The sequence below is a fragment of the Balaenoptera ricei genome, chromosome 6 (genome assembly GCF_028023285.1).
Source record: "Balaenoptera ricei isolate mBalRic1 chromosome 6, mBalRic1.hap2, whole genome shotgun sequence".
Taxonomy (NCBI): domain Eukaryota; kingdom Metazoa; phylum Chordata; class Mammalia; order Artiodactyla; family Balaenopteridae; genus Balaenoptera; species Balaenoptera ricei.
The window spans coordinates 100,854,100-100,880,916 of NC_082644.1; the positions used below are offsets into that span (position 1 = coordinate 100,854,100).

Sequence of the window (26,817 nt, forward strand, 5' to 3'; positions counted from 1 at the left end):
TATTTCTAGTTGTGGGTTTTCCACTTTTTAAAAACCAATTGTTATTCTAATCAAATAATCTGGTACTAGCTTGAAGGGAAAAAGGAGGAAAAGCATAGAAGAAAGGGAGCAGCTTAGGCTTTTTAGCTGCTACGAGAAAAAGCAAGGTATCTCTCACCTTCAAGCATATCTTCCACAGACTAAAAAAAATTTTGTTTAATAAAGTTTTATTTTTCAAAATATACAGTTGGTGGGACCTGTTCACGTGTCTTCATCAGCAGCTGGAGCATCTCCACCCGTGGTATTTCTGGTGTAAATTACTTGAGCTCTGTGCTTTTTTTTTTTTTTTTTTTTTTTTAGAATTTTCTTTTTTTTTTTTTTAATTTACTTATTTATGGCTGTGTTGGGTCTTCGTTTCTGTGCGAGGGCTTTCTCTAGTTGCGGCGAGCGGGGGCCCCTCTTCATCGCGGTGCGCGGGCCTCTCACTATCGCGGCCTCTCTTGTTGCGGAGCACAGGCTCCAGACGCGCAGGCTCAGTAGTTGTGGCTCACGGGTCCAGTTGCTCCGCGGCATGTGGGATCCTCCCAGACCAGGGCTCGAACCCGTGTCCCCTGCATTAGCAGGCAGACTCTCAACCACTGCACCACCAGGGAAGCCCGAGCTCTGTGCTTTGAAACCAGTTTAGTAAGTCCTTTACTAAGGAGCTCCTGAAGGGCTGCCCTGGCCAGGGAACCACAAACCTTCAGTATCTCAGGGACGGCAGCTGGAGTTATAAGCTTACAGTTGGGTACTTTAGAGTTTGTCTTATGTTGCTTTGTCAAACAAGACTAGGTTATTGAGCTTGTCCCGAACTTTGCCTTTGGACCACTTCTTCTTTTTGGCCTTGCCCCCAGATTTGTTCACTGGGTCTTTGTCTTTCTTGGCTGACTTTCCAGCATCCTTCTTCTTCTTGTCATTCTTGGGCGACACAGCGAAGCCGGGAGAGCAGCTGCTACCACCGCACCTCGCTAAGATGTCGGACAAAAAGCCACAGCCTAGAATCTCTTTGGCTATTTACAACATAGGATGTACCTATAGCTCTGATATTTTATGTGCATAGCCATGTATGTTAATCTTAATCAAAAGCAGATCTGCTTGTTGTTTCTATGTGTTCATCAGGGATTACCTATATCAAAAACTCCAATCTTTCAATGATTGCTTCTCTCCAAGCATGTAACAGCAATTATTCAGGTGCCTTGCCTCTGTTTGTGTTTTGCCTTGGAACTCCCAGACACTTAAGCCAACAATTTCTGCTTGGTAGAAGTAGCTCAGAATACTGCAGGCAGTAGGGCTTTTTTTGGTCTTTAAAGTATAACCAGGCAATGCCTTGGAAGTTAACTATTTTCCCAGAGAACCAGTAAAAATTAATGCACCACTTCAAAGAACTGATCATGCAGCTTTTATTTACCACTTAATATCTTCTTGGGCATGGGAAGGATTTTTCCTTTCAAGACTACCACATGCTTAGCTAGCTTAGTACATATTGCAGGATTCTATGAAGACTTCGCATATAAAATACAAAAATCTGTTACATATACATCCATTTAACAACAGTTTGTACATTACAATGAGTGCCAATGTCAAAATAACTCCCTGTACTTCACAAGCAGCATGAATATATTGTGGCAGCAGCAGATAGAAACTTCCCCCAATGGGCAGACAGTGTTCACACAGTGCAAATGCTACTAGAGCACAGACCAACAAGGTCACATCTTTTTTTCTTTTCTCTTCTCATTAGTGAATACACAAGTAAAAGATGGAAGGGTAAAGCAATGGGGATTTGGTGGCAATCAGTTTTATTGTGCAGGTACACTGTATTACAGGCAGACACACCGGCAATTGTAAATTAGACACAAACATTAATTAAAGAAATGGCTGCTCTTTATCACCAAAAAAGACAATTTTATACTTTGTTTTGATTTCCAATTGCCAAATTTCAGGTACCTCCTTTTCACATATCAATAAATTTGTGACGATCTATCTAGTGTGACGAAATATATTCCAGGAATAAGGAATTCAGTAGACTCTCTAAATCAGTTGCCTATATGACAAGTAGCACTGAATATTCCTAGGGAAAAAAAAAATAAAAATCTGTTCCACGTAGCTTTGGGAAATGAAGGCCAAAGATATAAATGTTCATGGGTCCTTTTGCCATTTGTTCACTAATATCAACATTCCACAATGACAAACTCTCAGTTATTAACTCTTTTAAATAAATATGTGTGCCCATGCACACCAACACAAGCTGCATTGGGAGACCATGGTTAATGTTACTAGTTGTACAAATGACTTGGCTGGTCAAGATGAAGGCAGTTAAGTGTAAAACTTAGAAACGTGCTTAGAAAACTAAAACAAATTAATTCAACAGCACTAAGCACTAAGGTTCAAGTATCTTAGCACCTCTCTCAGCACCATGGGAAATTCCCAATATTGAATAACAAAAAGTTTAAAAAGCATAAAATCTGATGAGGTTTTAAACTTGATACGGGCCAAGAGCACAATTCTTGCCCTTACACTCTTACCTTCCAACAATACCTGACCTACATGGCACTCTTGCCTAGGAAGAGTATCCCAGGTACTGTAAATGAAAGTCAGAGAGCACTTCATGGAGGGGGAAATACAGATCTGGAAAACACCAAGTCCTATAAGGACGCAAGCTTTCTGAAAAACACCCAGAGTTGATTTTTTTTCCCCAAGCAAATACCACTCTCAAGTGGAAGTCCACGATAGTTTACCTAAAATTCATGATGCTACTAAAACTCACAATTATATTCAGTACCAGCTAAGAGGATGTTTTGGTAATAAACACTTAAATTTTCATTTGTAAACCCCTTTTCCAAACAGAAGCAACCCCAGAACATAGCATATGCAGCTAGGTTTAGGTACTATCTATGGCAGTGTTTTTCAAACTGTGAGTAACAACCCATTTATGAGTCAGGAAATGAATTTAGTGGGTCTGAAAGAGCATTCAAAACGGTGGTGGGGAGTTGGCGGGGAGGGATCGAAGCAGATCACACATAGTATGTACCATTTCACAAAACATTTTATTTCAGTTAAAGATTTTATATTCATTCTTTGTTTCTCTCTCCCTCCCTCCCTCCCCTCCACCCCACACACACTGTTCTGGGTCATGATGAAAAAAGTTTTACTATGGGTCACAGTCAAGAAAATTTTAAATACTTTGGTTAATAGAGACCACAAAAAATAACAACACGGAGTTTCCACCCTGGTGTTACTATCAGCATGGGGTCAGTATTGAGTGTAAGCCAATTTTGTGCTTGGAATCCAAGGTGAGCTAGAGAGTTCTCCTTTTACTTTAATAAACACTTATGTTAAATTTGTTTTTTCCCCTTACCCTACATCCTTAGGCAGGGGCCTGAGCAGCATAAGGAAAGGAAGAAACCCTAGCTGCAATTATTTACTTTGAATGGTATCAGGTTATTCACAGATGGCTAATTAAAATGTTTTCCTTTCTATCCCATAGTCGTGACTGTTAGCATAAAAGCGGGTAGAAAATTTTAATTTGTCTTTACAGTTTTGAGATTATAAATGGTCTAAACTAAGCAGTCACGATTTCGTTGTTGGTTTGTGTTTTGCAAAATACATAACAGACAAAATGAACAATCTTGTCCTAATCTACCTTCATCTGCTTATAAAAGGAGGACGATTACATGGAGACCAAATTTTCCCTCCATCTCAACCTGTAAGGTTGGTAGATAATCATTTTCTAAAAACCAATCATCTAAACAAATGACAAGACAATGTTCAACTTCTGAATTGCAAGAATCCAGTGGTGCTTACATAATGGGTCAGTTCAGTTCTGGTGCCAGGACTGCTGTACCATCTCATCTTGGGAGTTTCTCAGGTAGGCCAGGGTTAGCACTGATTAGCAGCAGGTTGTAAAAGAAAGTGTCCTGGGCAGGTCCTCCATCACCCAGGTTCCAGCCTCGGCACAGGCCTCTGAAAGGAAGCTACGTCATCTCATAACCTGTTTCTTCAGGTGTAAAGAAGGGGGTTAAACTAAGTAGTTGATACAGCCCCTTCCTGAAATAACTTTTTAAAATTTGGATGCAGTTCTAAGATTTTTATGCAGCTTCCTCTGCAACTTTGTCTATTCCTTTAATAACAGCTTTAACTCTTTCAACAGCTATTTCTGTCAGTTTCACCTATAACCACCTCTCAAATATCCAAGGTTCCATTTAGCTTATTCAGCCCAGATACTTTTAAAACATCAAGTAAAATAAAGCTAATAAGGAACAAAATTTAAGGCATTTTTTTTTTTTTTATTTCAGCCAAGGAATGATGCATGCTACAGATTAATCTTTACTTTTCCCCACAAAGAATACCACCATTTCAACCCCCAATGAACATGGCACTTGTTTGTTTCTTCCCCTTCTAATTTATTCCAGATTTTCAAGTGTTTTCTTCAGTAACGATGCTTTCTCCTGCAGCTCAGGTCTGCTGTCTGTCTCCATAGTTGCTAAAGACTCAATCAGGAGCACTCTGCATTCAGATGTCAAACTTTCCCACTGTTTAGATTCTGAATGGAAAGAGAAAGAACAACAAAAGAATCCTTATAGAAGAAGCAAGCAGAGAATCCAAAACTATTCTTTCTGCTTTTCTTCCACATATCCTATCCCCAAAATAAATGCAAAGCAACCCCGTGGTAACAGTTCTGTATATAATGATCACAGGTTTAAGAGTTGTCTCCAAACCTAATTACTGACAATAACCTGAGGGCCAATCAGGGAGTTTCATCCTCTGTCCCCAGAGCAGGTGGGACAAAGAGAATGAAGGGAGCCTGAAGCCAACTGGGAAGCAGGAAGTATTGAGGCAGGGCACACAGTAACAAAAAAGCTATTTCAGCAATTGAGCTGAATATATCTTTGTAAGATATGCTCAGTAAAAAAAAATCCTCAATAAATTTCATAACTGCAAAGACAGTTTGAACAGATGACACTTTATTACTCCTTTAAGAAAAGCATCAGAGAACTACAGGCATACTCAAAATATTAGAAATTCATAAAGTACATCAGATCCTAAATCTTGTTTATGAGGTTCTGATACTTTCTGGCAATGTGGTTTCAGGCAAGTTATTTCACTGTTGAGCTTCATTTTCCTCATCTAGAATATATTCATACATATTTGGCAAACTGTGAGAATTCAGAGATATATCTAAGTGTCTAGCTCTTCTACTTCAACAAGGAAAAAAGGGATTATGAGACGTGTAGTGTCGCTGAGTCTAAACGGCCTGTTTTATGGAGCCCTGACAGAGGTGCTTGAATTGCTAAGCAAACAGAGAGACAGAAGGAGAAACAGCAGATACACAATGCTCTAGAGAAAAGTGTTCCATATTCCCCATTCTTCATCCACGTGGTTAAAATAATAAAAAGAGGAAAATGAAAAACGAAAAGAGGCCTCCTTTTGAAATCAGTAACAGATACACCACTGGAGAAAATGCTAACAGTCTTCTTTTACCAGTGACAGAACAGACCATTAGACGAAATCTGCTTCTTTGCAAGACGGTTTAAAAAAAGGAAAACAGAAAAAAAAAATAGGATTAAGAAAACTGCTATCAAATTCGATGACTCAGGTAGATAATTGTTAGATAACTGTTAAATGTTCTCCTAACTCCACTTTTCAGTGTCATTGTTTATTTACATGCGTATAGTGAGCTCTGTTCTGCCACTGTCAGCCTCTTGCTGTAATTAACCAAGATTAACTCAAGATTCACCATGGAAACCAAAACTTCATTGAGATAACCATAGCTTCATAATGCATTAAAAGTATATAAAATAAAAGAGTACCAAATTTAACACTTCATAAAATTGGAAGGTTTTAGCTATGCATATTCCACTTCCATGTACAAATATATTAATTTACATTTTGGAGTATATGCTTATTAAAAACAACAACAGAAAATAAAAAAAATTCCAAAAACATATGCCATAAAGTCTCCTGGCTTTCCGGTCCTCCAATGAGAAGTATCAAGAACTCACCTTCAAGTTTTTTAAGCAGCAATTCTAACACAGATAAAGCTTCTGTTCTCACAGATGAGTAGGTCTTATTTTCTAAGAAGAAAATCAAATAGTTCACATTATTTGTTTTATATATGCCTTACAAACAGAACATCTAAGATTAAGTTGGTGTTACCAAAAGAAAGATGTTCAGAAATTATAAATTCAGGGAAAGATACACGTGCTCCTAAGTAAGCTTCCCTTAGCCAATTATCATCAAATACTTGAAATGTGCTATATGTCCACATTCCTTACTTAAAAAAAAAGCTGTCAAATATACCAAATATACCAATCTCCACAACAAATGGCAATATTTAAAGGACCCATTTTAGAAGTTGACTTCACAGGATACCTAAGAAAGGTCTTTAGGTTTGCATGACCTCTTCATTTTACCAAAGAACATTACATCACCCAGGGGTAAGGCCAACTTAGGGACACCTGGCTGCGACCCGACCCTGTGAAGACTAGTTTCTCAGCTGCCAGTTATTTATCCAAAAGCATGCGGCTACCTCCAAGAATCACAACTGAAATATGCTTCCTTGGTGTCTACTCTAGACACAGCATCTAGTTCACAGTGAAACTGTTTACTGAAAAAACTAACACACAACCAGACCCGAGACAAAGGAAGCAAAAGATGAGCTTATAACAGGCTGTCATGCTACGAAGTACGCAAACGCTTAAAAGAATGGTGGCGAGCCAGCAATAGGACACAGAAGACAGCTTGAAGAGGCTTCCACTGGCCAAATCTGGGATAATTTGAGCAACAAGTTAATTAAGGAAAATAATTATAAACAAAGGGGAAAATAAAGGAATCCATGAATCAATATGGATAACAGATAAAGAGTTCGAGAGAGGGAGGGACCTTGCTTATGGGAGGATGCCAACTGTCAAATGGTAAATGTGGAAGAAGTGCTAGAGTTGGAAAATCATCTTAGTAAAAGCTGGTTCAGGAAAAACCCATCAATGCATGTTAAGTCCAAAGGAGATACTTTGAAGAGGAGCAGGTTATCTGAATGGTCTTAAAGTGTGTTTCCACAGGCTGCTTATCAGACAGAAGGGGGAAAAATAGTAACCATACAGCAGAGGAAACTGAGTAGTACCTTGACCAGGGAATCAAAATTAATGCTGCCAGTGAGGGCAGGTGGACACTGTGTGCCTCCTGATGTGAGAGGACATAACATCACTTATAGAGCAGCCCTACTGGGAATTCATAACCTGGATCTCATCACAAGGAAACATCAGACAAACACCAAATGAGAAACATTGTAGTTTTAAATGGGGGGAGGGGGAGGCTTTTCTTCAAAATTGTCAATGTCACATAAGACAAAGAAAGGCTGAGGAAGTGTTCCAGATTAAAGGAGACTACAACGATACGACAACTAAATTCACTAAATGATTCCGGACTGGATTCCTTAATGGAGGAGAGGAAAAAATTATATAAAGAACATTACTGAGTCAACTGAAAACCCAGAATATGAATGGTTAAAAAATACTGCATCAATGTTATACTATCTAAAGTTGGTATGTAAAAGAAGGCACACTAAAGAATTCAGGAGGAAAGGGGCAAGATGTAAGCAATATACTTTCAAATGGTTGAGGAAAAAGTATGTATACAGAAGTGCAAGTAATAAAGTAAGTGGTGCAAAATGTTAACAGGTGACTTTGGGTAAAGGATATACAAGAATTACATGCATTATTATTGTAACTTTTCTGTAAGTTTGAAATTATTTCCAAGTACAGGGTTTTAAAAAATACTGGTCACAAAGGTTTTTCTAATCTAGGTGTTGAAATCCTAAATTAACAGTTCCAGATTAATACATTCCAGTTTGGGGGCACATATTGAGTATATTAAATAGGAGAGTTCAGTAGTTGTTCCATAAATTTAGTTCCTAGCACAAGGCAGGGAATGTTTGAAGCTTAACTCCTTGAGCTTTAAAATGAACACTCCTTATCTATGTCAATTTACCACTCACCTAAAGAATATGTGATTGATTTACAAGTTTCAAGCAGAATTTCAGCCAGAGCCTCAGGATCTGCATGTTCTTCTTCTAAAAGCATTAATCTGTACAAATCAGAAAGCAAGATACAAATACTAGTTATTAAGAAACATTCCAAAACCTTTCTGGCACAAACAATTTCGATCTGTATATATTGCTTTATGATGTCACTTTAGCTTTTAGTTTTAAAACTTAAAAGAATTCCACTGCAGCAGAAACTAACACAGCATTGTAAAGCAATTATACTCCAATAAAGATGTTAAAAAAAAAATCCACTGATTATATATAAAATGCTAAGGGGTAGGGGAAGGGGAAATAAATGACTGAACTATGAAGCAAATTACCCCTGAAAAAAGGCATTCATTGACTGTAGGACTCCCAGCTGCACTTTCCACGTGCTGAGTTTTAGCTGCTCACACATCAGTTTGCAAAGCTCTTGACGATAACAACCTGGAAAAAAAGAATGGGGCAGAGGACAGAGCATGTGAAGGAGCAAGAGACAGAGCAAGTGAGGGGAAGACAGAGAGACAGAGAGAGACAGGGACAGAGAGGGATAGACGGAGGGAGAGAGAGAAGGGGAGAGGAAAAATTAAAACAACAAATGCCTTTAATTAAAGCCATGACATTTCGGAAACACTTCAGCATGACTTTATGCCCAATTCCCACAAACTTCCCTGATCAGAAACACCCCCTCCCCCCAAAATCCTATATATCTGTTCATAAGTGTTCTTTGTCAAGGCAATATCCTTTTCTAAGGAACTGACACAGAGTCTAAACCACACTGCCTTTTCCCCATAAAACACCCTGAATGACAGCCAAAGAGAGCAGAACTCTGGAGGCTCACAAGCTTCTGCATGTTGTAGGCTTAACAAGAGTTAACGGTGCCTTATCCAAACCTGTTATGCCAACTGCACTTGTTGTTATAATTATATAATTAATATTATGCTAAGTGATGAAACAGGAGTATAAAGCTCAACAAAGTAGTTATTTTTTAAATGCTGCAGAATTTAGTATGGTTCACAAATGTAAAGATGGATGAGGGTAAAAAAATCTACAATTCTGCACTTGAATTGCTTCCTAAGAGACTGTAATTTCTTTCTCCACTATAAAGAAACAAAACCAGAAACTGAAGATGATACATTATGAGTAAGACGTATACGAGAAGCCAGTGTGGACCAAATCCTCAAAGGCCCTGGCCCTTCCCCCAGATGATAACCAATCCAGCAAAGGTACATTTCTGTTCCTTATACTAAAACTGCTTTGTGTATGTATCATGTTTTTATATAATTCCCGACTTTAACTTCTTCTACCTATCAAGCAAAAGTTAGTAGTCCTAATGATGTCAAATAAGTGGACTTCCACTGCAGTCCATAACATAATACCAAGAAATAAGACCTCTTACAAATCTGTATCTTTTGGAAAACCCTCCCTATACATAGCAAATATACTTCCTGAAGTTCACACAAAGGATGGCAAGGCTCAAAGACAATCTTAAGCCTGATTTTAGAAACACCCAATCACAGTCAACAATACTTTTCATAACACTCATGAATATTAAGATGTAGGATGCCGTGCAGGAACCAACACAAGGCGAACTCCTACGAACTACAACCCAATCCAACAGTAAAGGTTTACTCTTTATTTACTTAACCCTTTGGAAAGATATGTTCAATTCTGGAAAACTCTCAGAAAGTTTCAAGTTTCTCAGGGAAATAGAGATTTCATTTGCTTATTGAAGATTTGGCAACAAGGCCATTAATTTTGAGATGAAGAGACCTCACTAATAAGTTCTGTAGATTCCTCTGAATACAGCACCATAAAGAAGAGTAAAAGAATTCGTTTTATAGTCAAACCATCTACATAAAATGTATCATGGTTGTTATGGGCTGAGCTGTGTCCCACAGACTCACATGTTGACATCCTAACCCCAAGTACCTCAGAATGTGACTGAGTTGGGAGACAGGGTTTTAAAGAGACCATTAGGGTGGGCCCTAACCCAAGACGACTGGTGTCCTTATAAGAATGTACTGGACACAGAGACATGGATGGCCATTTACAAGCCAAGGAGACAGGGCTCAAAAGAAACCAACACTGCTGACACCTTGATCTCAGACTTCTAGTCTCCAGAATTGTGAGAAAATGCAGTTCCCTGGGTGAAGCCACCCAGTCTGTTGTACTATGTTACAGCAGCCCTAGAAAACTAACAGTCAATGAGATTATCTGCCAACATAGGAGTAAAATTTATACTGGATAATTCTCGCCGTTAATCAGTCAGGCTCTACAAGAAACAGCAGCTATAACTCGTCACACGGAACACCTTTGCTGTCATGAAGTAACCCCTGGCCACAGCACTTCTTCAAATGCAGGTTCTGCTGCTTACGTTGGGTCTCCACATTTCGGGGCCAGGCTTTGCCCAGGCCCTCAAAGGCTCCCAGCAGAGATTCCAGCTGGAGCTCCTTTTCCTTCTCATTCTCATCTTCATTTTTGGTTGTCTGGACTCCAATGCTTTCAGGTGAGTTCTATGACATGTCAAAAAAAAAGGAAAGCAAATTTTAATTTTGTTTCCTTCAAAGTTACAGGCATACTATTAAAACAATCAGGGTACCAGAGTACGAAATGTTAACCAAGAATTAAATGCTACAGTCTCTACCATGAGTTTTTCTATTTGTAAAAAGATTTTGTAACAGGAGTACTACACCTCTCCAATAAATTTCGGAAATCCTCTAAAGGAATCTGTAGGAAAAGGTGAAAAAAATACCATATGTGTAGTATTTTGAGTACAACATAAAAAAGACTTGCATTAGAATCACGGAATTAAAGGAGGAAGAACCCGGTAATAATCTAAATCCAAACTCCTTCTTAATAAGATATGGAAACAGGCAGAGAAGTGACTTGTCCAGCAAGCTCGTGATACAGGCTCCCAAATCCATACACTATCACTATGTATGTAACAGAAATTTTTTTTCTGAGAGTTAATTATTTTACTTTGAATTTATTTTTCTTACTGTTTTTATTTTTTTTACAAATCTTTATTGGAGTATAATTGCTTCACAATACTGTGTTAGTTTCTGTTGTACAACAAAGTGAATCAGCCATATGAATACATATATCCCCACTTCCCCTCCCTCTTAACAGAAATTATTTAAACAGCTTTTTTACAACAGCAAATTAGCAGCAACACAAGAAACAGAATGAGAATGCTATTTAAAATTTTTCATGTTTCACAAAAAAGTAAATAGGTAAACCATACTCTTCTTTCTTTGAACCAGTGCCCAACCTTTAAAAACGAGCACTTCATTTTCCAAATGAAACCAAAGTCTGCTTTTGATCAAAGTCCCCCAGCACGTGGCAGAGTCTGTCTTCACTCTGGGGTGCCCGGGGTGGCTGCAGCACATGCTTTCAAGGCAAAGCTCGTCAGCAGCAAGACAGGGACTGTCCGTCCACTCCAACACCACCCTCGGGAACGCACCGCTCCCATGGCCCTGAGGTTCCCGGCTCGCAGGATGAAACCCTTGCAATAAACTCATCGTTCCGCTTTTGTTTTTTAAAAAAACAAAAAACAGCCACCCTTCTCCCATGGAGGGGACACGGATACCTAGAATGAAGACTACTATTCCCAGCCTCACCTGCAGCCAGGTGTGGCCACCCGGCTAAGCACTGGCCAGTGGGACAGAAGTGAAAGGGCCCTGTAGCAGCTTCCAGGAACTCTCCTTAAGAGAGAACTGACATACCTACTTTGATCCTTCATCCTTTCTTCATCTCCTCTGCCATCACCCACCTGGAATGCAGATACACGGTGGACCATGAAGACAATGGCCACACCCCAGGGAAGGCAGAGCTGGGAGCTGCAAAGAGCCAGACTCCCTAAACTCTTCTGTGAGAGACTAACGTCTACCTTGTTTGAAGCCATGATATGTGGGGATTTTTCTGCTATTTGCAGCTACACGAATCCTACTAAAATATGCAAACAGGACACAGGAAAATCTTTTCCTTCTTTCTTTCCTTTTTTTTTTTTTTTAATTTTTTAAAGTATAAACCAGACCTGGAAGGATATGGCGATCATTACCTTCTTGATGAGAGGTATGACAATGTCAGCAAACTCCTGGAATCTGTCTTCTTTGGTGGCCTTTAAGACATCCCCTGCACAGCTGATTGCTGCAATCTTGTATTTGGGATTCTCTTTGCAACACTCCTTCAGAACAGCCTGGAGGATTTCACTGGCGCCAGGCTGACTGGGCACAGGCTTCTCCAGCTCTGCACTGCAGGATCCATACAAAAGCATCACAACAGTTAACAAAGGCTGCAGCTTTCACGTGCAGTTTAAGAAATGGCATCTTCACTGAAGGAACATTTACCTGCAAGCTGTCACCACACAGGCAATGGCTTTCAACAGTTCTTCCTAAAGGGTTGAAAGATGAGGGAATACTATTAAGCAAACGTGTCATTTACATACACTATACATGACTATAATTACCTCATAAATTTTTAAAAATTATGACAACAAAAATTAACCAGAGTCACCATATCTTTGACACACTTAACTGTTTAACAAGCACATCCACAGAGTTTTACTCCAAACCACGGAAGCAGGGTAACTGTCTTCCTCTCCATTTTATAAAGCCTGGAGAACCAACTTGCCCAAGGTCACAGAGGCAGAAGCGTCAACAATGGAATCAGAACTGTGTCTGACTCCTAGACCCGTACTTCGTCTACAGTTCTGCACTGGCCACTACTGGCTTCTACCACGTCAACCAGACGGTATATGAGGCCACAGTCTCGCGCTCCCCACTGAGTAGTCACTATGTATAACCTACCATCACCCTTGTATAAAAAATGACTTTTACTAATTCAGAGGCCCCAGAGATGGGCATCCTCAGCCCGGGGTTTAGACACAGCTTGCCTTGCTACTCAATTTCACATGCCCAAACTCTGATCTGTTCATGCGGTCAACAGGGACAAAAGGGTGACCACTTGGTTTAAGACTTCTCTCGGAAAGCTGAACATGATAAATAAAAATCAACCTCCAGCACTACTGTGCAGTACTCAAGGACACGTGGGTTATACTTTGATGAAATATCACATTTAATCAGGCAAAGTTTACCCAAAGCTTCCCAACTGTCCAGGAAATCTGGTTTACAAAAACAACCCATCTGATGTCCCACAAAACGACATTCTAATTTTTAAAGAAAATGAAAAATGAAAGATGAAGTCATAATCCTTTAAGGATACCTTAAATTTAACTGGGCATGAATGGTTCCTTTACCTTTCCTGCCCATGTTCGTCCAGCTAGGCCTTGCAGTAATGCGGTCAGTATCATTCCCAGATACGGAGGTACCAGGGAGCTGGTTTGTTTTGCAATTGATGCCATGGCAATTGCACCCTGGGCTTTCATTTTCCAGGACTGAGACTGTAAAGCCTTCTGGGTGATAGTAATCAACTCCTGCAGGTATAACCGAATGCCACCAAAGGAACCTAAAGCAAAATTAAAAGCAACTCTTAAGTGACCAAAAAAAAAAAAAAAAAAAAAATATATATATATATATATAAACTAACTGATTTTTCTTTTCTAAGTCTGGAATAAAAGTCAGTGACCATCAATCTACAGCAGTGATTCTCAACGGTTACACCACATTACTCTCTGAAAGGGAGAGAAAGTGGGTGGTGGTGTGAGAAATCTTTACAACAGCAGGACGTTATGAACTGGATATGTCCGCAGGAGGGCTCTCGTCCACGAACGCGTGTCAAGGTGAAGAGCAGAGTGGAGAAGCACTACTCTAAAATAATACTCAAGGCAACACAAAAATCACTGCTCATTCTCAACTGAAATAAGCAAAGCTCTGCTTCGCTTGGGCAGTTTCTATTCTCTCATATGGGCAGCAATGAGGGAGGAAAGAAAAGAGCTCTGAGCGCCAACCTGAGAACTTGGAAATTTGAATGGGCTGAGAACCCAATGGGACACACATTGTTAAGGTCCCGGGAAAGTAACTACAGAAGTCTATGAATAAAAAAATATGAGTTAAAAATTTCAACTGTGGTTCTTAAGAAACAGGTTTAATTCACAGGCACTGTTTACTAACCAGGTACATTTTCCTGCCATACTTCAGTCCATAAATTACATTCTTCTTTTTCTGCTTTCTCCTCATCAGCAATTTCATGCATGCCTAGGAATGCCAAAGGCAGAACTTCTTTGGCATGGTTCTTCAGTACATCAGGGCTGTACCGTCCAATAGCATGAATAGTCAGAGCACAAGAGGTCTTGTAGATGGGTTCTAAAGAGAAGCAGAAAAAAACAATCTTTATGACACTTACTGTGTTTAAGGGTAACTGATCAAAACAGACCATTGCTCGGCTTGTACCACAGCAAAACAAACCAGTAAAATCAATCAGAAATGTTCCTAGCAAACCACATAAAATCAGAAAGGGTAAGACCTGATTTGTATTGTTTCATTAGGTTGTTTACATCTAAATTAACAATAATTTAAGTAGGAAAAAAAAGGTACCTTCTTTCTCCATATACCAGCCATTGAGTTTCTGCAGGAGTTTCTCTGTGCTGCTATCCCGTGACGTCTGGAAGAGAAACAATCCTGGTCAGTTCTTCATAATTATCAAAGTATACTTACTTAACTAAGTAAGAAATTCAACTCACCCGAACTAAATGGCCCATGGCAAATGCACAGGATTTCTGAATTACACTGTTCCGATCTGTCAGGCCACTAAGCAAAGCACTCATGAGTTTACCTAGTGGAAACAAAGAAGAAAAATCTGATACTTGGCTGACCAAATGCTCTGCTATGTTCGTAGGACCAAAACAAACTTAACCCTATAATTAATATCTGACTTATTCCGTAGTAGTCTAGAACCCTTGCATGTTACATTTGTATATCCATTTGCTTCTCTTTGCCTGGTATAAAATTAAAAATTAATCTGTTATTAATTAATTAATCTAGACTATTATAGGGACAGTTGTAAAAACAACAGTTAGGTACATAAAGTTCATCAGCCCCATCTAGGAGCCAATTCAAGAAAAGAAAAATGCTGATGTAAAATTAAATATAAATGGTAATAAACCATTTATACAGTACAGAATAGCAGATACTCCCACCTCCTTATACCACCAAGAAATAAACACTTATAAAACAGTAAAAACTTGCTAAACTTGATCATCCTGTACCTCTTGCAAACAGAGATAAAGGTAGAAGTGGGAGAGTTTTGAGGGAAGAAAAAGTACACGGTATCACAAGCATGTCTGAATGATCACTGTTTTTCCTTTTAAAACCTTGTCACACAAGACATGGCCATACAAAAACATCACCCCAGTGGTTTTGACAAACTCACCTGAGTAAGGTGTTAGGTCCTGGGGACACTGAGTGGTTAATGACACAATGACACTGGCACAGCCTCCCTACAGGGTTACAAAGGCAAAGGTCTAAATTTGATGGTCACAGTGTTCTATGAAACCCTTTGTTTTAGGAGTCAAAGATTTAAAGAAATACACAAAGCCTTACAGCCCCTCCAAGATTCTATCTAGAAAGAGTAAAACTCTTATTTTAAATTATTAACACAAAGATTTCCTTCAAGACTTCCTGCAGAGGTCTTGCTGCAAGTGTACACGGCTCTCATACACTGCAAGTGAGAAGGAGATTCGTACAATCTTTTGGGAGGGCAACATGTCATCTTGTCCATGCTTGTTCTAACATTTCCAGTTCTAGGAATTTAACCAAAGGAAGCAGCTTCAGATGTGTCCAAAACCATTCATCACAGTGCTTTGTTTAGTATCAAAAAAGCTGAAAACAAATCAGGTATTCCTTGATGGGTTAAAATAAATGATGTTTCAGCCACACAAGAGAGTATATGGCCATTAGAGAGGACATCGTAGAAGACACATGCACAGAAAGAGACCAGAAGGAAACATTTTGAAATGTCAACAGCAATTACCTATGGGTGGTAAACTTACGGACAACTTTTAACTTTCTCCTGATCTATAAATGCTAAAATTTTAAAATAGAAGTAAATGTTAATTTTGTCAGGAGAAATAAACGTGAGTTGTTTGTTTTCAAAGTGTAGGGCGTGGGATCTGATCCTTGAAAAATCTTGGAAAGGAAGACATTTTTCCATCTAAATACCTGCTGATTCCTCTGTGACAAATGCTAATCACCACCTTAAGCAACCATGACTTGATAACTGGATAAGCATTTCCACTAATAACTGATTATGAACGAGGACCCAGAGGGCATGTACCTGGCAACCAGGGGACAGAAATGATTCCACTAAAAAAGTATGACAATGTTTACTGAATATAAGTCACATGTTCTATATTCTGAATGAGTTACATGTTTTAAGTTATTAGTGCAGTCATAGAAACAAAATAGTTAACATAAAATAAAGTCAGGTTTTAAGAAAAAAAATGAATTTCACACATGACGGCTGTTCTATTTTTGTGGCCCAAACTAATGAAGATGCAAATTCCTCTTGTGAAAAATACACTTGCTTACCTTAGTTCCAAGACCTACACCACTTCTGATCAGTTCACATAACCTAGGAACTAGCTCACCGAGCACCGACACATCAAGATATTGCAGGCACTTTTGGAAGAGAATAAATATAAAGTTAACCTTAGCAAATAATTAAGTCAGTACCACATCTTGAATTAAAAACTGCCCATGTCAACTATGTACCCAACTGGTTTTGACATGAAGTGCAAAAACCACTGGTTTGATTTTGCTCCAATTTCAATGTTAAAATCATTATACTACAAACAAGAAAACCATTCATCAGTGGATCAACATTAAAAACAAAACAAAAATAATAAAAAACATTGATGTATAAAGGAGAAAATAAATAATGAGCATCCAAGAAGAGAGGGTCTCTCTGGGCCTACTTCTTCTTTAACAATCCATGTTTAGCGTAAAAGACCTAGATTAAAACTGACCTTCTTCCGTGGGCCTGCGCTATCAAGCCATCTTATTAAAGTTGACTTCTTAGCTGAATTTGCTATACTATGTTTTTGAAAATGTAATGACATATATTCTATTACTGATGAGCATATCTATAAGGTGTTTGCTAACTATTCCTATTTCTTTAAGCTTTCTTTTCCCCTCATAATCCAACAAAGACATCCTTAGACCAAATTTTGGTAATAGTTCCCCAGTAAGCACTAAAAAACTTCCTTCTTCTCTTGTCCAGTCCTGTGATCTGCCCATCAAAACAATTTCCAGTAGCTCACAGGCTCTCAATTAACCACTCCAGAGAATGCGCAGCACAGTCGGCTTTTGTGACCTTAGAGGCTCTTAGCCCCCGATTCCAGAAACACTGGGATTTCGAAACTTGGTGCCAAGCAGCTCTTTTCTGCAAAGGCCCTTCCTTTAACTGAACAACCTACCAACATTGCTCAGTTCTCTCTCCCTACCTTTTATGCTGCCTACTTCACTGACACCTCCAGCTTACTTACACCTTCCTAGGTCCTGCCAGAGACAATGCTCAGGCAGAGACAAGTATCCGAACTTTCTAAATAGACAGGCCAAAAGATATACAGATAGATAGATTTATAGGCAGACCTTTTAATATATTGTTCTCCTGTGTAACACAAATCTGGACTAATGCAATCTAGTATTGTGGCAAGTATTCCATTTAGTAATACAGGAAAAGAAAAAAGAACTATACTAAGAAAAAACTAGAGTCACAACAGCTGCCTTGACTCATCCCTTAAACCTCTACTTCATTTAATGTAAACTGAAGACTTTGAACAATTACACTCTAATAAGTAAGCAAACGTAAATGTTCTCATTACGTGAGGCACTTACCATGTTGATTGTTTCCATCATGGGAGAGGATTTGGCAGCACTGAGTCGGGCACTATCCATCGCAGCCTGAGAACACAAATGCAAGCACCTTCAATCAATTAAGAAGAACCTCCAGGGAATTCCCTGGCAGCCCAGTGGTTAGGACTCCACGGTTTTCACTGCTGAGGGCGTGGGTTCGACCCCTGGTCAGGGAACTAGGATCCCACAAGCTGCACACGGCACAGCCAAAATAAAAGAAGAACCTTCACACACTCAAACTGGGCTTTACTGACAAATTAAGGAATATTTTTAAAAATAATATATAGATACAACAAATTCAAACACAAGTCTAAATAGTTTCTTTTGTCCTCCACTCAACCACATATATGTAGAGGCAGCAGCTCACCGTAAGTGACAAATGCAGACGACAGTTAGAAATTAACTGCAGTTAGAAAAGAACATAGTATGGCTCTGAGCAAGTTATCCAGCCTTCTTGAGCCTCAGGTTCTCCCTCCATTAAATAAAGAAACAGACTAAATAATTTTCTATCTAATACATGATTTTTAATTTTATACATGTATTGTTTTAACTTTATAAAGGACCCTCCTATCTATTGATACAATAGCATTTTAATCAAACAACTATGGTACAGGAGAGGTTGACACTACCCAGACATAATAAGTGAGAAAAATTAGGCATACAAAAGTGACTTGCCTAGGGCTGCAAAGTTTGGAGTAGAATTTATGTTTTCCTAATTCTCAACACCTAGTAGGTGAGAACCTAGGAAAGGCAAGATTACTGCTGAAAGAGGAAAGAATGATGACTGGAGAAGAAACAGCAATATCAGAGGCAAAGGGAAAACAGAGTAAGTGATTAGAACAGAATAGTTTAGGTAAGTTAAAAACCAAATAGTGAACTGAGAGAAAACTTTTACAATCATGTAACAGGAGTTTGACAGTTCTAATAAAGACAAATGTAAAAACATAAACAAGTGAAAAACAGACATAGAGTAGAAACATTCAACTCACAGAAGAAATATTTATAAATGGCTGACACAATACGAAAAGACAATGGACAACACTAATAATAGGAAACTAAATTAGAATAATGAAGATTCTTGCTTATCAGACTGATATTATTCAATGTTGGCAAAGATGTGGAGAAAACAGAACATTCATAACTTTTGATGCCACAAAATCTCACACAAAACTTCAAAATCATCTCACTGTAGAATACTATGCATGCACTAAAAAGAATGAAATAAATATATATATATACACATGGTATTTTGTTAAAAACAAAAATCAAGTTGCAGAACAATATTCGCAGTCTGATTCTATTTTAAAATTAGTATGTTTGTTTGATTTTGCAGCCTATGACTACAAAAGAATTTGAAAAAAGACCCAGGAAACTGCTGACAGTGAGTACTCCTCAGGAAATGATACTGTGCTGCCAGAGCAGAGGGGACTCCTAGGGGATTACTTTCTACTCTTCTGTGTTGTTTTAACTTTTCACAATAAATATGTTTCATCTGTAATTAAAAAAACAAAACAAAACAAAACTCTGATCAGAGACTAGGGAACTACAGTATACCTAAAAAGCAGAATAATTAATTTGGACTATGCAAAAGTCTAGCTACAAATCCTCTTGATTTGCAGAGCAGGAATGGTCCATAGAAGGACTCTGAGGGTGTAGACCCAACCCCTAGAAAATAAACAAACATGTACAAAAAACTGTGTTAAATAAATGTATTGATGTATGTTTTTGGACGGAAGTGTCATTTTTCATTCACCTCACATAACAGTGTATGAGCCCTCTCCGCCCCCCCTAAGAAAACACGGCATGTGGTTATAGAAGCTGAGGTGTTTCAAGAGTGGTGAAAGTATCATCTGAGTCATGGAGTTTGTCTAAAGACAAGGACCCTGGAAGGCCTGGTGAGTATCTTAACAGGGCTCTCCCTTCATGATAATTACCAATATGGCTGTGTTGTCAACTCACCTTTTCTTGGTCTGTAGCCCGGAGACTCAAATAATTGAGAACTTGAGGCTCCAATACACTTAAGGATTCTAGCAGAGCTGGGATGAGTTTTGGTGCATGTGGTTTCAACATGGCTCCTGCACTTTTGCTGATCTTCACGAGGGTGTTAATGCTACAGACACACAAAACACAACTCCTGAGTCCTTTTAACAAAAGCAAGAAGCCCTACAGGTCTAATCACGAGGAGCTCCTGCACTTTACTGCATTAAGGAACATACTCCCTTGGGTACAGAGCCTGGTCGTAGCTCTGTGTTGTTCTTTTTTTGGTTTTTGTTTTTACTTTTTATTATAGAAATTTTCACACATATATGAAAGTAAAGAGAATCTTAAATGCAATTCTGTACGTTCTCCACCCAGTTCAACAATCAGCATCCTTTGGCCAATTTTGTCTCACTTAGGCATCCACCATACATACAGACCATACATATACTTTTCCCCCTGCCACTGTAGTATTTTGAAGCATATTCCCTAACTAAACTTCTGCATGTATCATGAAGAGACCCGGACTTTTTATCATAATCAAAATACCATTTCACACCTAAAAAATATTAAGAATTTTTTTCATATCATCTAATATCCAAACTTCCTGATTGTTTCACAAGTGTCCGTAAGAGTTGGTTTGCTGAAATCGAATCCAGAGTCCATCTACACATTGCAATTTACTGCATTTCTTGAATCTTTTTCAACAGTGCTCTCTCCGTCCTCTTTTTTTTAAGCTATTGATTTGTATTCTGATGGTGTCACTTAACAGGTTCCTCTGTAGCTTATACAGATCTGCAGGCTAAATCAAGTTCAGTTCAATTTTTTTAAAACAAGAATCTTTCACAGGTGGTCTGCACATGTCCTGTCTCATCACATCAGGATGCTTGTCTTTTTTTGTGCTGTTAAAGAGTGAACAGCAGGTTCAAGTTTGGTCGGCATGAACCAACCATCCATTATAATGCTCCCCCCGTCAGCCTTTACCAGTGGACTCAGGAGCCACTTATGATCATTACCTGGATTATCTTACTGAGGATAGCAAAATGGTGATATCCTAATTTTATCATTCCTTTGCATTTGTTAGCTGAATCCTTCTAAGAAGAGCTTTCCCATACCAACTATTTAGTTACCGTGAAATAGTGTTGGTACAATTAATTTGATCTAATTTCAAGAGTGAAATAAAAAATGGAACAGATGAAGTTCCCAGATAGCACTCTAGTTAAAAAAAAAAAAAAAAAAAATAGAATCCTTCACTGCTGATTTTAACTTAAAAGAGCCATATATATCTAAATGTGTACTTCTTGAATACTTCACAGGCGGTGAACAGTTTATTTTAAACATAATAATCTGTGAAACATTACTAAGTGGTATAACCAACAAGCAAGCTCCCAAGGACCTGAGGCGTAGCAGAATAGGAAGATGTGCCTGCTGGGGGCAGAGGCCAATGACAAGAAAATAACACACTTTACTCAAGGTTGCGGCAGAGTGGCAGAAGGCTGGACAAAAGCAAGGCTCCCATGAGAACGTCTCTGCAAAAATGTTCTGACTCACCACTTCTCACATTTGCTATTGGGTCACCCCACTGGATTCTCCTCAACTCATTTCTCCATTCTTTCAAGAATCTAACATTCAAAGGAACCCAATTTCTACTGGGTGGCTATGAACTAAGTAAATCCAATACATTCAATTTCATCAGCTAATTCAAACCTGAGGGCTCGAACTTCTGTCACAGGACTCATCACTCCTTTGTCCAGAAGGCAGGGCAGAAGGACAGCAATGGTTCTCTGGCCAGCTGCTCCTTTGGCAGGGTCACACATTTTCACACAAACCTCACATACAAAGAGCATGGAAATTAGTGAAACTGACCTCTCACCCAATAACGTGTTCATCTGACAAAATACTTCCTACTTCCTATATCCATAGAAAAGGATAAGTGACTCTACTTTCTACGATATCACAGAAAGAAAAAGAAGATCTCATGATCTGGGACTGAGTCTTATGTCTGCCAATAATTAAACAGAAAATTTGGTAATGCATTTTACTTTCTAAGCTTTGGTCTTCTAATTTGTGAAACAGGAAACAGCTGAAGATGAAATGAGAAAATGTTTAGAAAGCACTCTGAGGAAGTCTTAAGGTATTATTATCATGATCATCATCAATAACTTTGGGTGGCAGCATAACACAGAGGTCAAGAACACAAATGTGGAATAAGAAACACTTGGATTTAAAACCTTCTAATATATTAGAAGGCCCTGATATACCACAAAATCAAGTTCAAGTGGGAAACCAGTTTCAAAAAGGCTGCCAACCTCATAAGTATGAAAGGCAGATTAACATATAAACATAGCAATAATAAAGAGAATAGATGTTGCTTGATCTAAATGTAATGTGTACTTCAGGGTCAAGAGAAAGTCCTATCTTATATAAAGGCCCAGAAGAGCTCTCCATTTAAAGAGCCCAGAGACACACTTTGTTAAAAATACTAGTATTCTAATGTAATAGCAACCAGTTTCCCATTCATTGTTAAGAAGTGGGCTGTAACATGAAGCCAGTTACACTGCAACTAAATGTCACTTTATATGACAAAAAAATAAGTCATAATTTTCACTGTCACACAGAATCCTGCCCCACTTCACCCCCCAGTATAAGACAAGAGTTTTCACCTTGCTCAGCGTTTTCAGAGCTAGTTCTGCTGCTTTTCGTACAGATTCCTAAAAATGAGAAAAATATGACATTATACAACGTCAGAGTTTCCTTCTCATCTACCCCAAAATGTGTATTTAAACTGCCTCCAAATCTACACAAATTGGTGAAAAATCCTACTTTCATTACCAGGTAAAAAACGGTGTTTCACTAGGCTCTTTGCCCGTCAAGGAACATACTACCATGCCATACTACTATTTTTTAAATTAGATATAACCTATTTTGACCTTACAAAAATATGGATATTAAGTATAACAGTTTAGAAACTAAATGTATTATAAAAGCAAATGTATAGAGAGCTATGCCATACTACTATTTTTTAAATTAGATATAACCTATTTTGACCTTACAAAAATATGGATATTAAGTATAACAGTTTAGAAACTAAATGTATTATAAAAGCAAATGTATAGAGAGCTATGTGAAGATTCTGAAAGACTTAAAAAAAATCTCTGATGAATAAAGCAAAAAACTGAAGTGCCTAATTTTAATGGTAAGATGTAAAAATCTAAAATTTAGACTGCCGAGGCAAAAGAGAAACTGGTCACGTTATTTGGGAATGACTGATCCAAGTTACGAAGCTGATCTAAGTAGAGTTATTTTGGATTATTTCTAAACTGTTATTTGTTCCTCATCAACAGCATCACAAGATCTCTACTAAAAGAAAATCAGGCAGTAGTTACCCTTTTTTTTTTTTTTTTAATTTAATTAAATTTAGATCTAAAGATACCTAAACTTGCCACTTCACAGACACATCAAAACTGAAACTTTGGAGGAAAATTCTGGTCTTTTAAAAAAATTGTCTGGATATTGAATTTTGAAATATGTAACATACATATTTTAACAATTCCAATTTATGCTATTCTATAAATAAATGCAGATTTATGTATATAGTACCTTTATATCATCTTGTACTCTAAAGAGAGTTTCCCAAATTTCTGGAAGTTTATCAATGATGTCATCTAGGGGTCTTCCTCTCAATAAATCATTCAGAGCTAAACAGCTGAAAATAAACAATTTGCTTTCAAATATATGATCTAGAAAGCTCAATCTTTTACTATGAAACATTCATATCAAACAAGAATATGGATTCTGCCTATATTTCTAGTCTTAACCTCCCTCACCCCACGACGGCAATAACTACTCTCTTCTTGGTGCCTCAACTATAACACAGGCATATGGCATGTACACTCATCAAATGTCTATTTCCCACAACTATAATACAATCTCTTTAAGATGATACATCATTTTTTACTTACCAATATACCTCCAGGGCCTAGCACACTGCCAAGCACATAGCAGGCACTGAATAAACATAAATTATGTATGTATAAATAAATGCTACCCTACAAAGTCATGAGAGTATATAAATGTATCTTGATGTCTAATTTAACAGTGATCTACTTCTGTTATTTCATACTTACAAAAACTAATACAACTTAGGAAAACCACTGACTAGAGCTTAAGTATCATTAACTGTCTAACCCAACCAGAAATATGCTTTTTAGTGGTTTTAACTTATTCCTTTTGCACAAAGTATAAAACCTGGAAATTTGAAGGGAAAACAAATTCAGTTTTACTTGACTAGTCTTATATTTCCAAAAATGGTACCTGGATTCTCGAACTCGCCACATACTGCTGGTTAGATTCTTAACCAGATCTTGAAGAATTTCCTTCAAATACTTATCCACCTAATGAAAGCAAAAGGATAAAACTGAGAATGCAAAATCCATCAATAATCAAATGATTCATCTCTACCACACTGTGTTTCTGTACGTAACAGCCTAAGTGTCTCCCTAGGCCTCTCAGTCCACAACTTTCTCCCCACTTTAGTTGCTGAAAGCTGCCCAGCTGATCATCCTGAAATGCAAACGTGATCCTCTTATTTTCCTCAGTGCGTGAGAATAAAGTCCAATCACCCAGGCGTGGATACGAAGCCCTCCTGGGACCATCTCGCGCCCAAGTTCTTCTATGTCCTGTCTCACCTCCACTTCCTAGCACACACTACCTCTACCTCTTCCATCTCCTGCTTGTCCAAGATTCAAATCAGGCATCACCTTCGCAGACAGGACTGGCCTACTCTGCCCTATGTTCCCACGGCACCTTCTTAAGCGCACTGTATCAGACAGCACAGTAACTGTCCTGCCCCTTCACACTGAGACCTCAAGGGCAGGGACAGTGTCTCACTTGTCTTTGCCTCCCTGGTACCCTGCACCACGTCTGGCACATAAAGAAGCATTTGATTGTTCAGAATGAAGACGAATTTAATCTTTTAAGCCTCTTTAGTTTTGATATACACTTATCCATTTGGTAATAACTACACACTGATAGTAGATTCACTTTTTATGCTAATCCAAAGAACTTCAAAACTTATGGCTTTTCCACTTTTACTCTTGTAGGTAGGAGAGGTTTTGTTATCCTCACTTACATTTAAGAAAACCAAGACAGGGAGGAAATAACTCACCTAAGATTTAAGAAACTGATGTCTTTCTATGTCCATGTCTCTAGACAGTCTCCATAGTGATCTCATCCACATCTGTGGCTTCACCTTCCACTCACACAGAGATGACACTCACATCTTGAGAGCCTAAGCCTGGGCCCTGAACTCGACCTATTAGGTCTCAGCTGACCCAGTGGTACCAAGTACTCTCCTAGAGCAAACAACTCACCGAACCCTCAAGATGGAACCCTCCAGTGCCTACCAGCTTCAGACTGGAGACAGAGGAAAGGACTGCATCATGCTCAGGCATGGAAAGACAGAGTAAGGGTCATGGGGTTTATTTAAAGTGAACTAGGAAGCCACCAAAGGATTTTAACCCAAAATGCAATCCAATTTGCGTTTTTAAAAATCACTTTTACTATTGGTAATTAAATGAAAGAAGGCAAAGAGAAGAGGAAGATGACAACCTGTTCATCAGGGAAGAATTAGGAAAAAAGAGAATAGATTCAAGAAGTACTTTGGAGGGAATTCCCTGGAGATCCAGTGGTTAAGATGCAGCGCTTTCACTGCTGTGGGCCCGGGTTTGATCCCTGGTCAGGGAACTGAGATCCCGCAAGCCACATGGTGGAAGGAAGGGAGGAAGGGAGGAAGAAAGAAAGAACGAGCAAAAGAGAGAGAGAGAAGGAAAGAGAGAAACAGAGAAAGAGAGAGAGAAAGAAAGGAAGGAGGGAAGAAGGGAAGGAAGGGAGGGAGGGAGGGAGGGAAGGAGGGAGGGAGAAATATTTTGGAAGCACAATCAACAGAATTTGCTACTGGATTCAATTGAGGGTGAGGGTGAGACAGGCAATAATCAAGGATGATGCCCAGTTTCCCAGCTGGGGTAAATGAATGAACGCCGAGGAGAAGAGAGGGGGAAGTTTGTTTTTTTAAGTCCTGTTCTGGACATATTAAGTCTAAGGTATCTCGAAACCACATCCAAGTGACAATGTCAAGCAGGCAGTGAGATAGACAAGTCAGGAGCACAAGTCGTGCCTGGGCCAGAAGTAAAGATTGGGAACCATCACAATCAAGATGACACTTACAAGCCCTGGAACTGATGAGCTCAACTAAAAACAGAAAGTGGAGAGAGTAAACGGTACTCAGAGGCAAGCCCGGAGAAATCCTCGTATCTAACAGTGAAGGAGAATATGAGAAGCAGCCAGATGAGAAAAAACCAAATATGGTAATTGCCTGATTCCTTATCTACCTCCCCAACTACGTGAACTCCTTGAAGGCAAGAACCACGACCTGTTCTCCACTACATCAGTGGTTAACTATCGACATACAGTTTTCCATTTGTGTGGATACACTGCCACTTCCTTAACCATCCACCCAATGGACATTTAGATTGTTTCCATTTTTGAGATTTCAATAAATGTTGCCATGAGCATCTCTGATACCTTGAAAGAAGGAAGAAAGCAAGGGATGAAAGAAAGTCTGCTTGTTTAAACAAATAAGTACACAAAGTAGAAAGGAAGATGAGCATGGGTTTACATGCCATGTGTAATCTGGGACAAGGGTTCACAGATACTTGCCATTGACTTGTCAGTGACCAGCGCATTCCAAATACTTGTCATGGCCTGTCGAATGCCAAGGTTGGGATCAAACTGATAACGATAAAGACGAGGAACTAGTTGAGGCAGGAAAGGAGCTAGCTGCTCTCCAGCTCTGGTAGCAATTACATTAAAACCAAAAGCAGCACCCTAAAAAAATAATAACAAAGTGGCTCAGATATAATATCCACATATTAAATATCACAAAATTCTTCCTCCTATCCTTGTCCATGAATAGAGCCTGATTTACTGGGT

The 26,817-nt window shown here is 38.7% G+C and overlaps 1 protein-coding gene and 1 pseudogene across 8 annotated transcripts in view; both read right to left on the bottom strand.

Annotated features, from left to right (window-relative positions):
• Window positions 1-240: 240 nt before the first annotated feature.
• LOC132368099 (small ribosomal subunit protein eS25-like) lies at window positions 241-1,448 on the bottom strand (annotated as a pseudogene).
• ECPAS (Ecm29 proteasome adaptor and scaffold) overlaps window positions 1,395-26,817 on the bottom strand; it is a 101,544-nt gene continuing 76,121 nt past the window's right edge. For 7 of the 8 annotated variants that reach the window (XM_059925290.1, XM_059925288.1, XM_059925291.1 and 4 more), the window contains 20 exons: window positions 26,545-26,712; window positions 24,142-24,221; window positions 23,428-23,533; window positions 22,491-22,538; window positions 21,535-21,656; window positions 19,810-19,960; window positions 17,833-17,898; window positions 16,525-16,614; window positions 15,368-15,434; window positions 14,679-14,770; window positions 14,533-14,599; window positions 14,110-14,301; window positions 13,296-13,504; window positions 12,388-12,431; window positions 12,099-12,291; window positions 10,413-10,551; window positions 8,377-8,482; window positions 8,009-8,097; window positions 6,018-6,089; window positions 1,395-4,558 (listed from right to left, as the gene is read on the bottom strand). In XM_059925290.1, the coding sequence (XP_059781273.1) occupies window positions 4,419-4,558; window positions 6,018-6,089; window positions 8,009-8,097; window positions 8,377-8,482; window positions 10,413-10,551; window positions 12,099-12,291; window positions 12,388-12,431; window positions 13,296-13,504; window positions 14,110-14,301; window positions 14,533-14,599; window positions 14,679-14,770; window positions 15,368-15,434; window positions 16,525-16,614; window positions 17,833-17,898; window positions 19,810-19,960; window positions 21,535-21,656; window positions 22,491-22,538; window positions 23,428-23,533; window positions 24,142-24,221; window positions 26,545-26,712 (2,241 nt within the window). In that variant the 3' untranslated portion in view covers window positions 1,395-4,418. Of the gene's footprint in view, window positions 4,559-6,017; window positions 6,090-8,008; window positions 8,098-8,376; window positions 8,483-10,412; window positions 10,552-12,098; window positions 12,292-12,387; window positions 12,432-13,261; window positions 13,505-14,109; window positions 14,302-14,532; window positions 14,600-14,678; window positions 14,771-15,367; window positions 15,435-16,524; window positions 16,615-17,832; window positions 17,899-19,809; window positions 19,961-21,534; window positions 21,657-22,490; window positions 22,539-23,427; window positions 23,534-24,141; window positions 24,222-26,544; window positions 26,713-26,817 lie in introns of those variants that run through there. The other variant, XR_009503744.1, reaches the window with a different exon arrangement.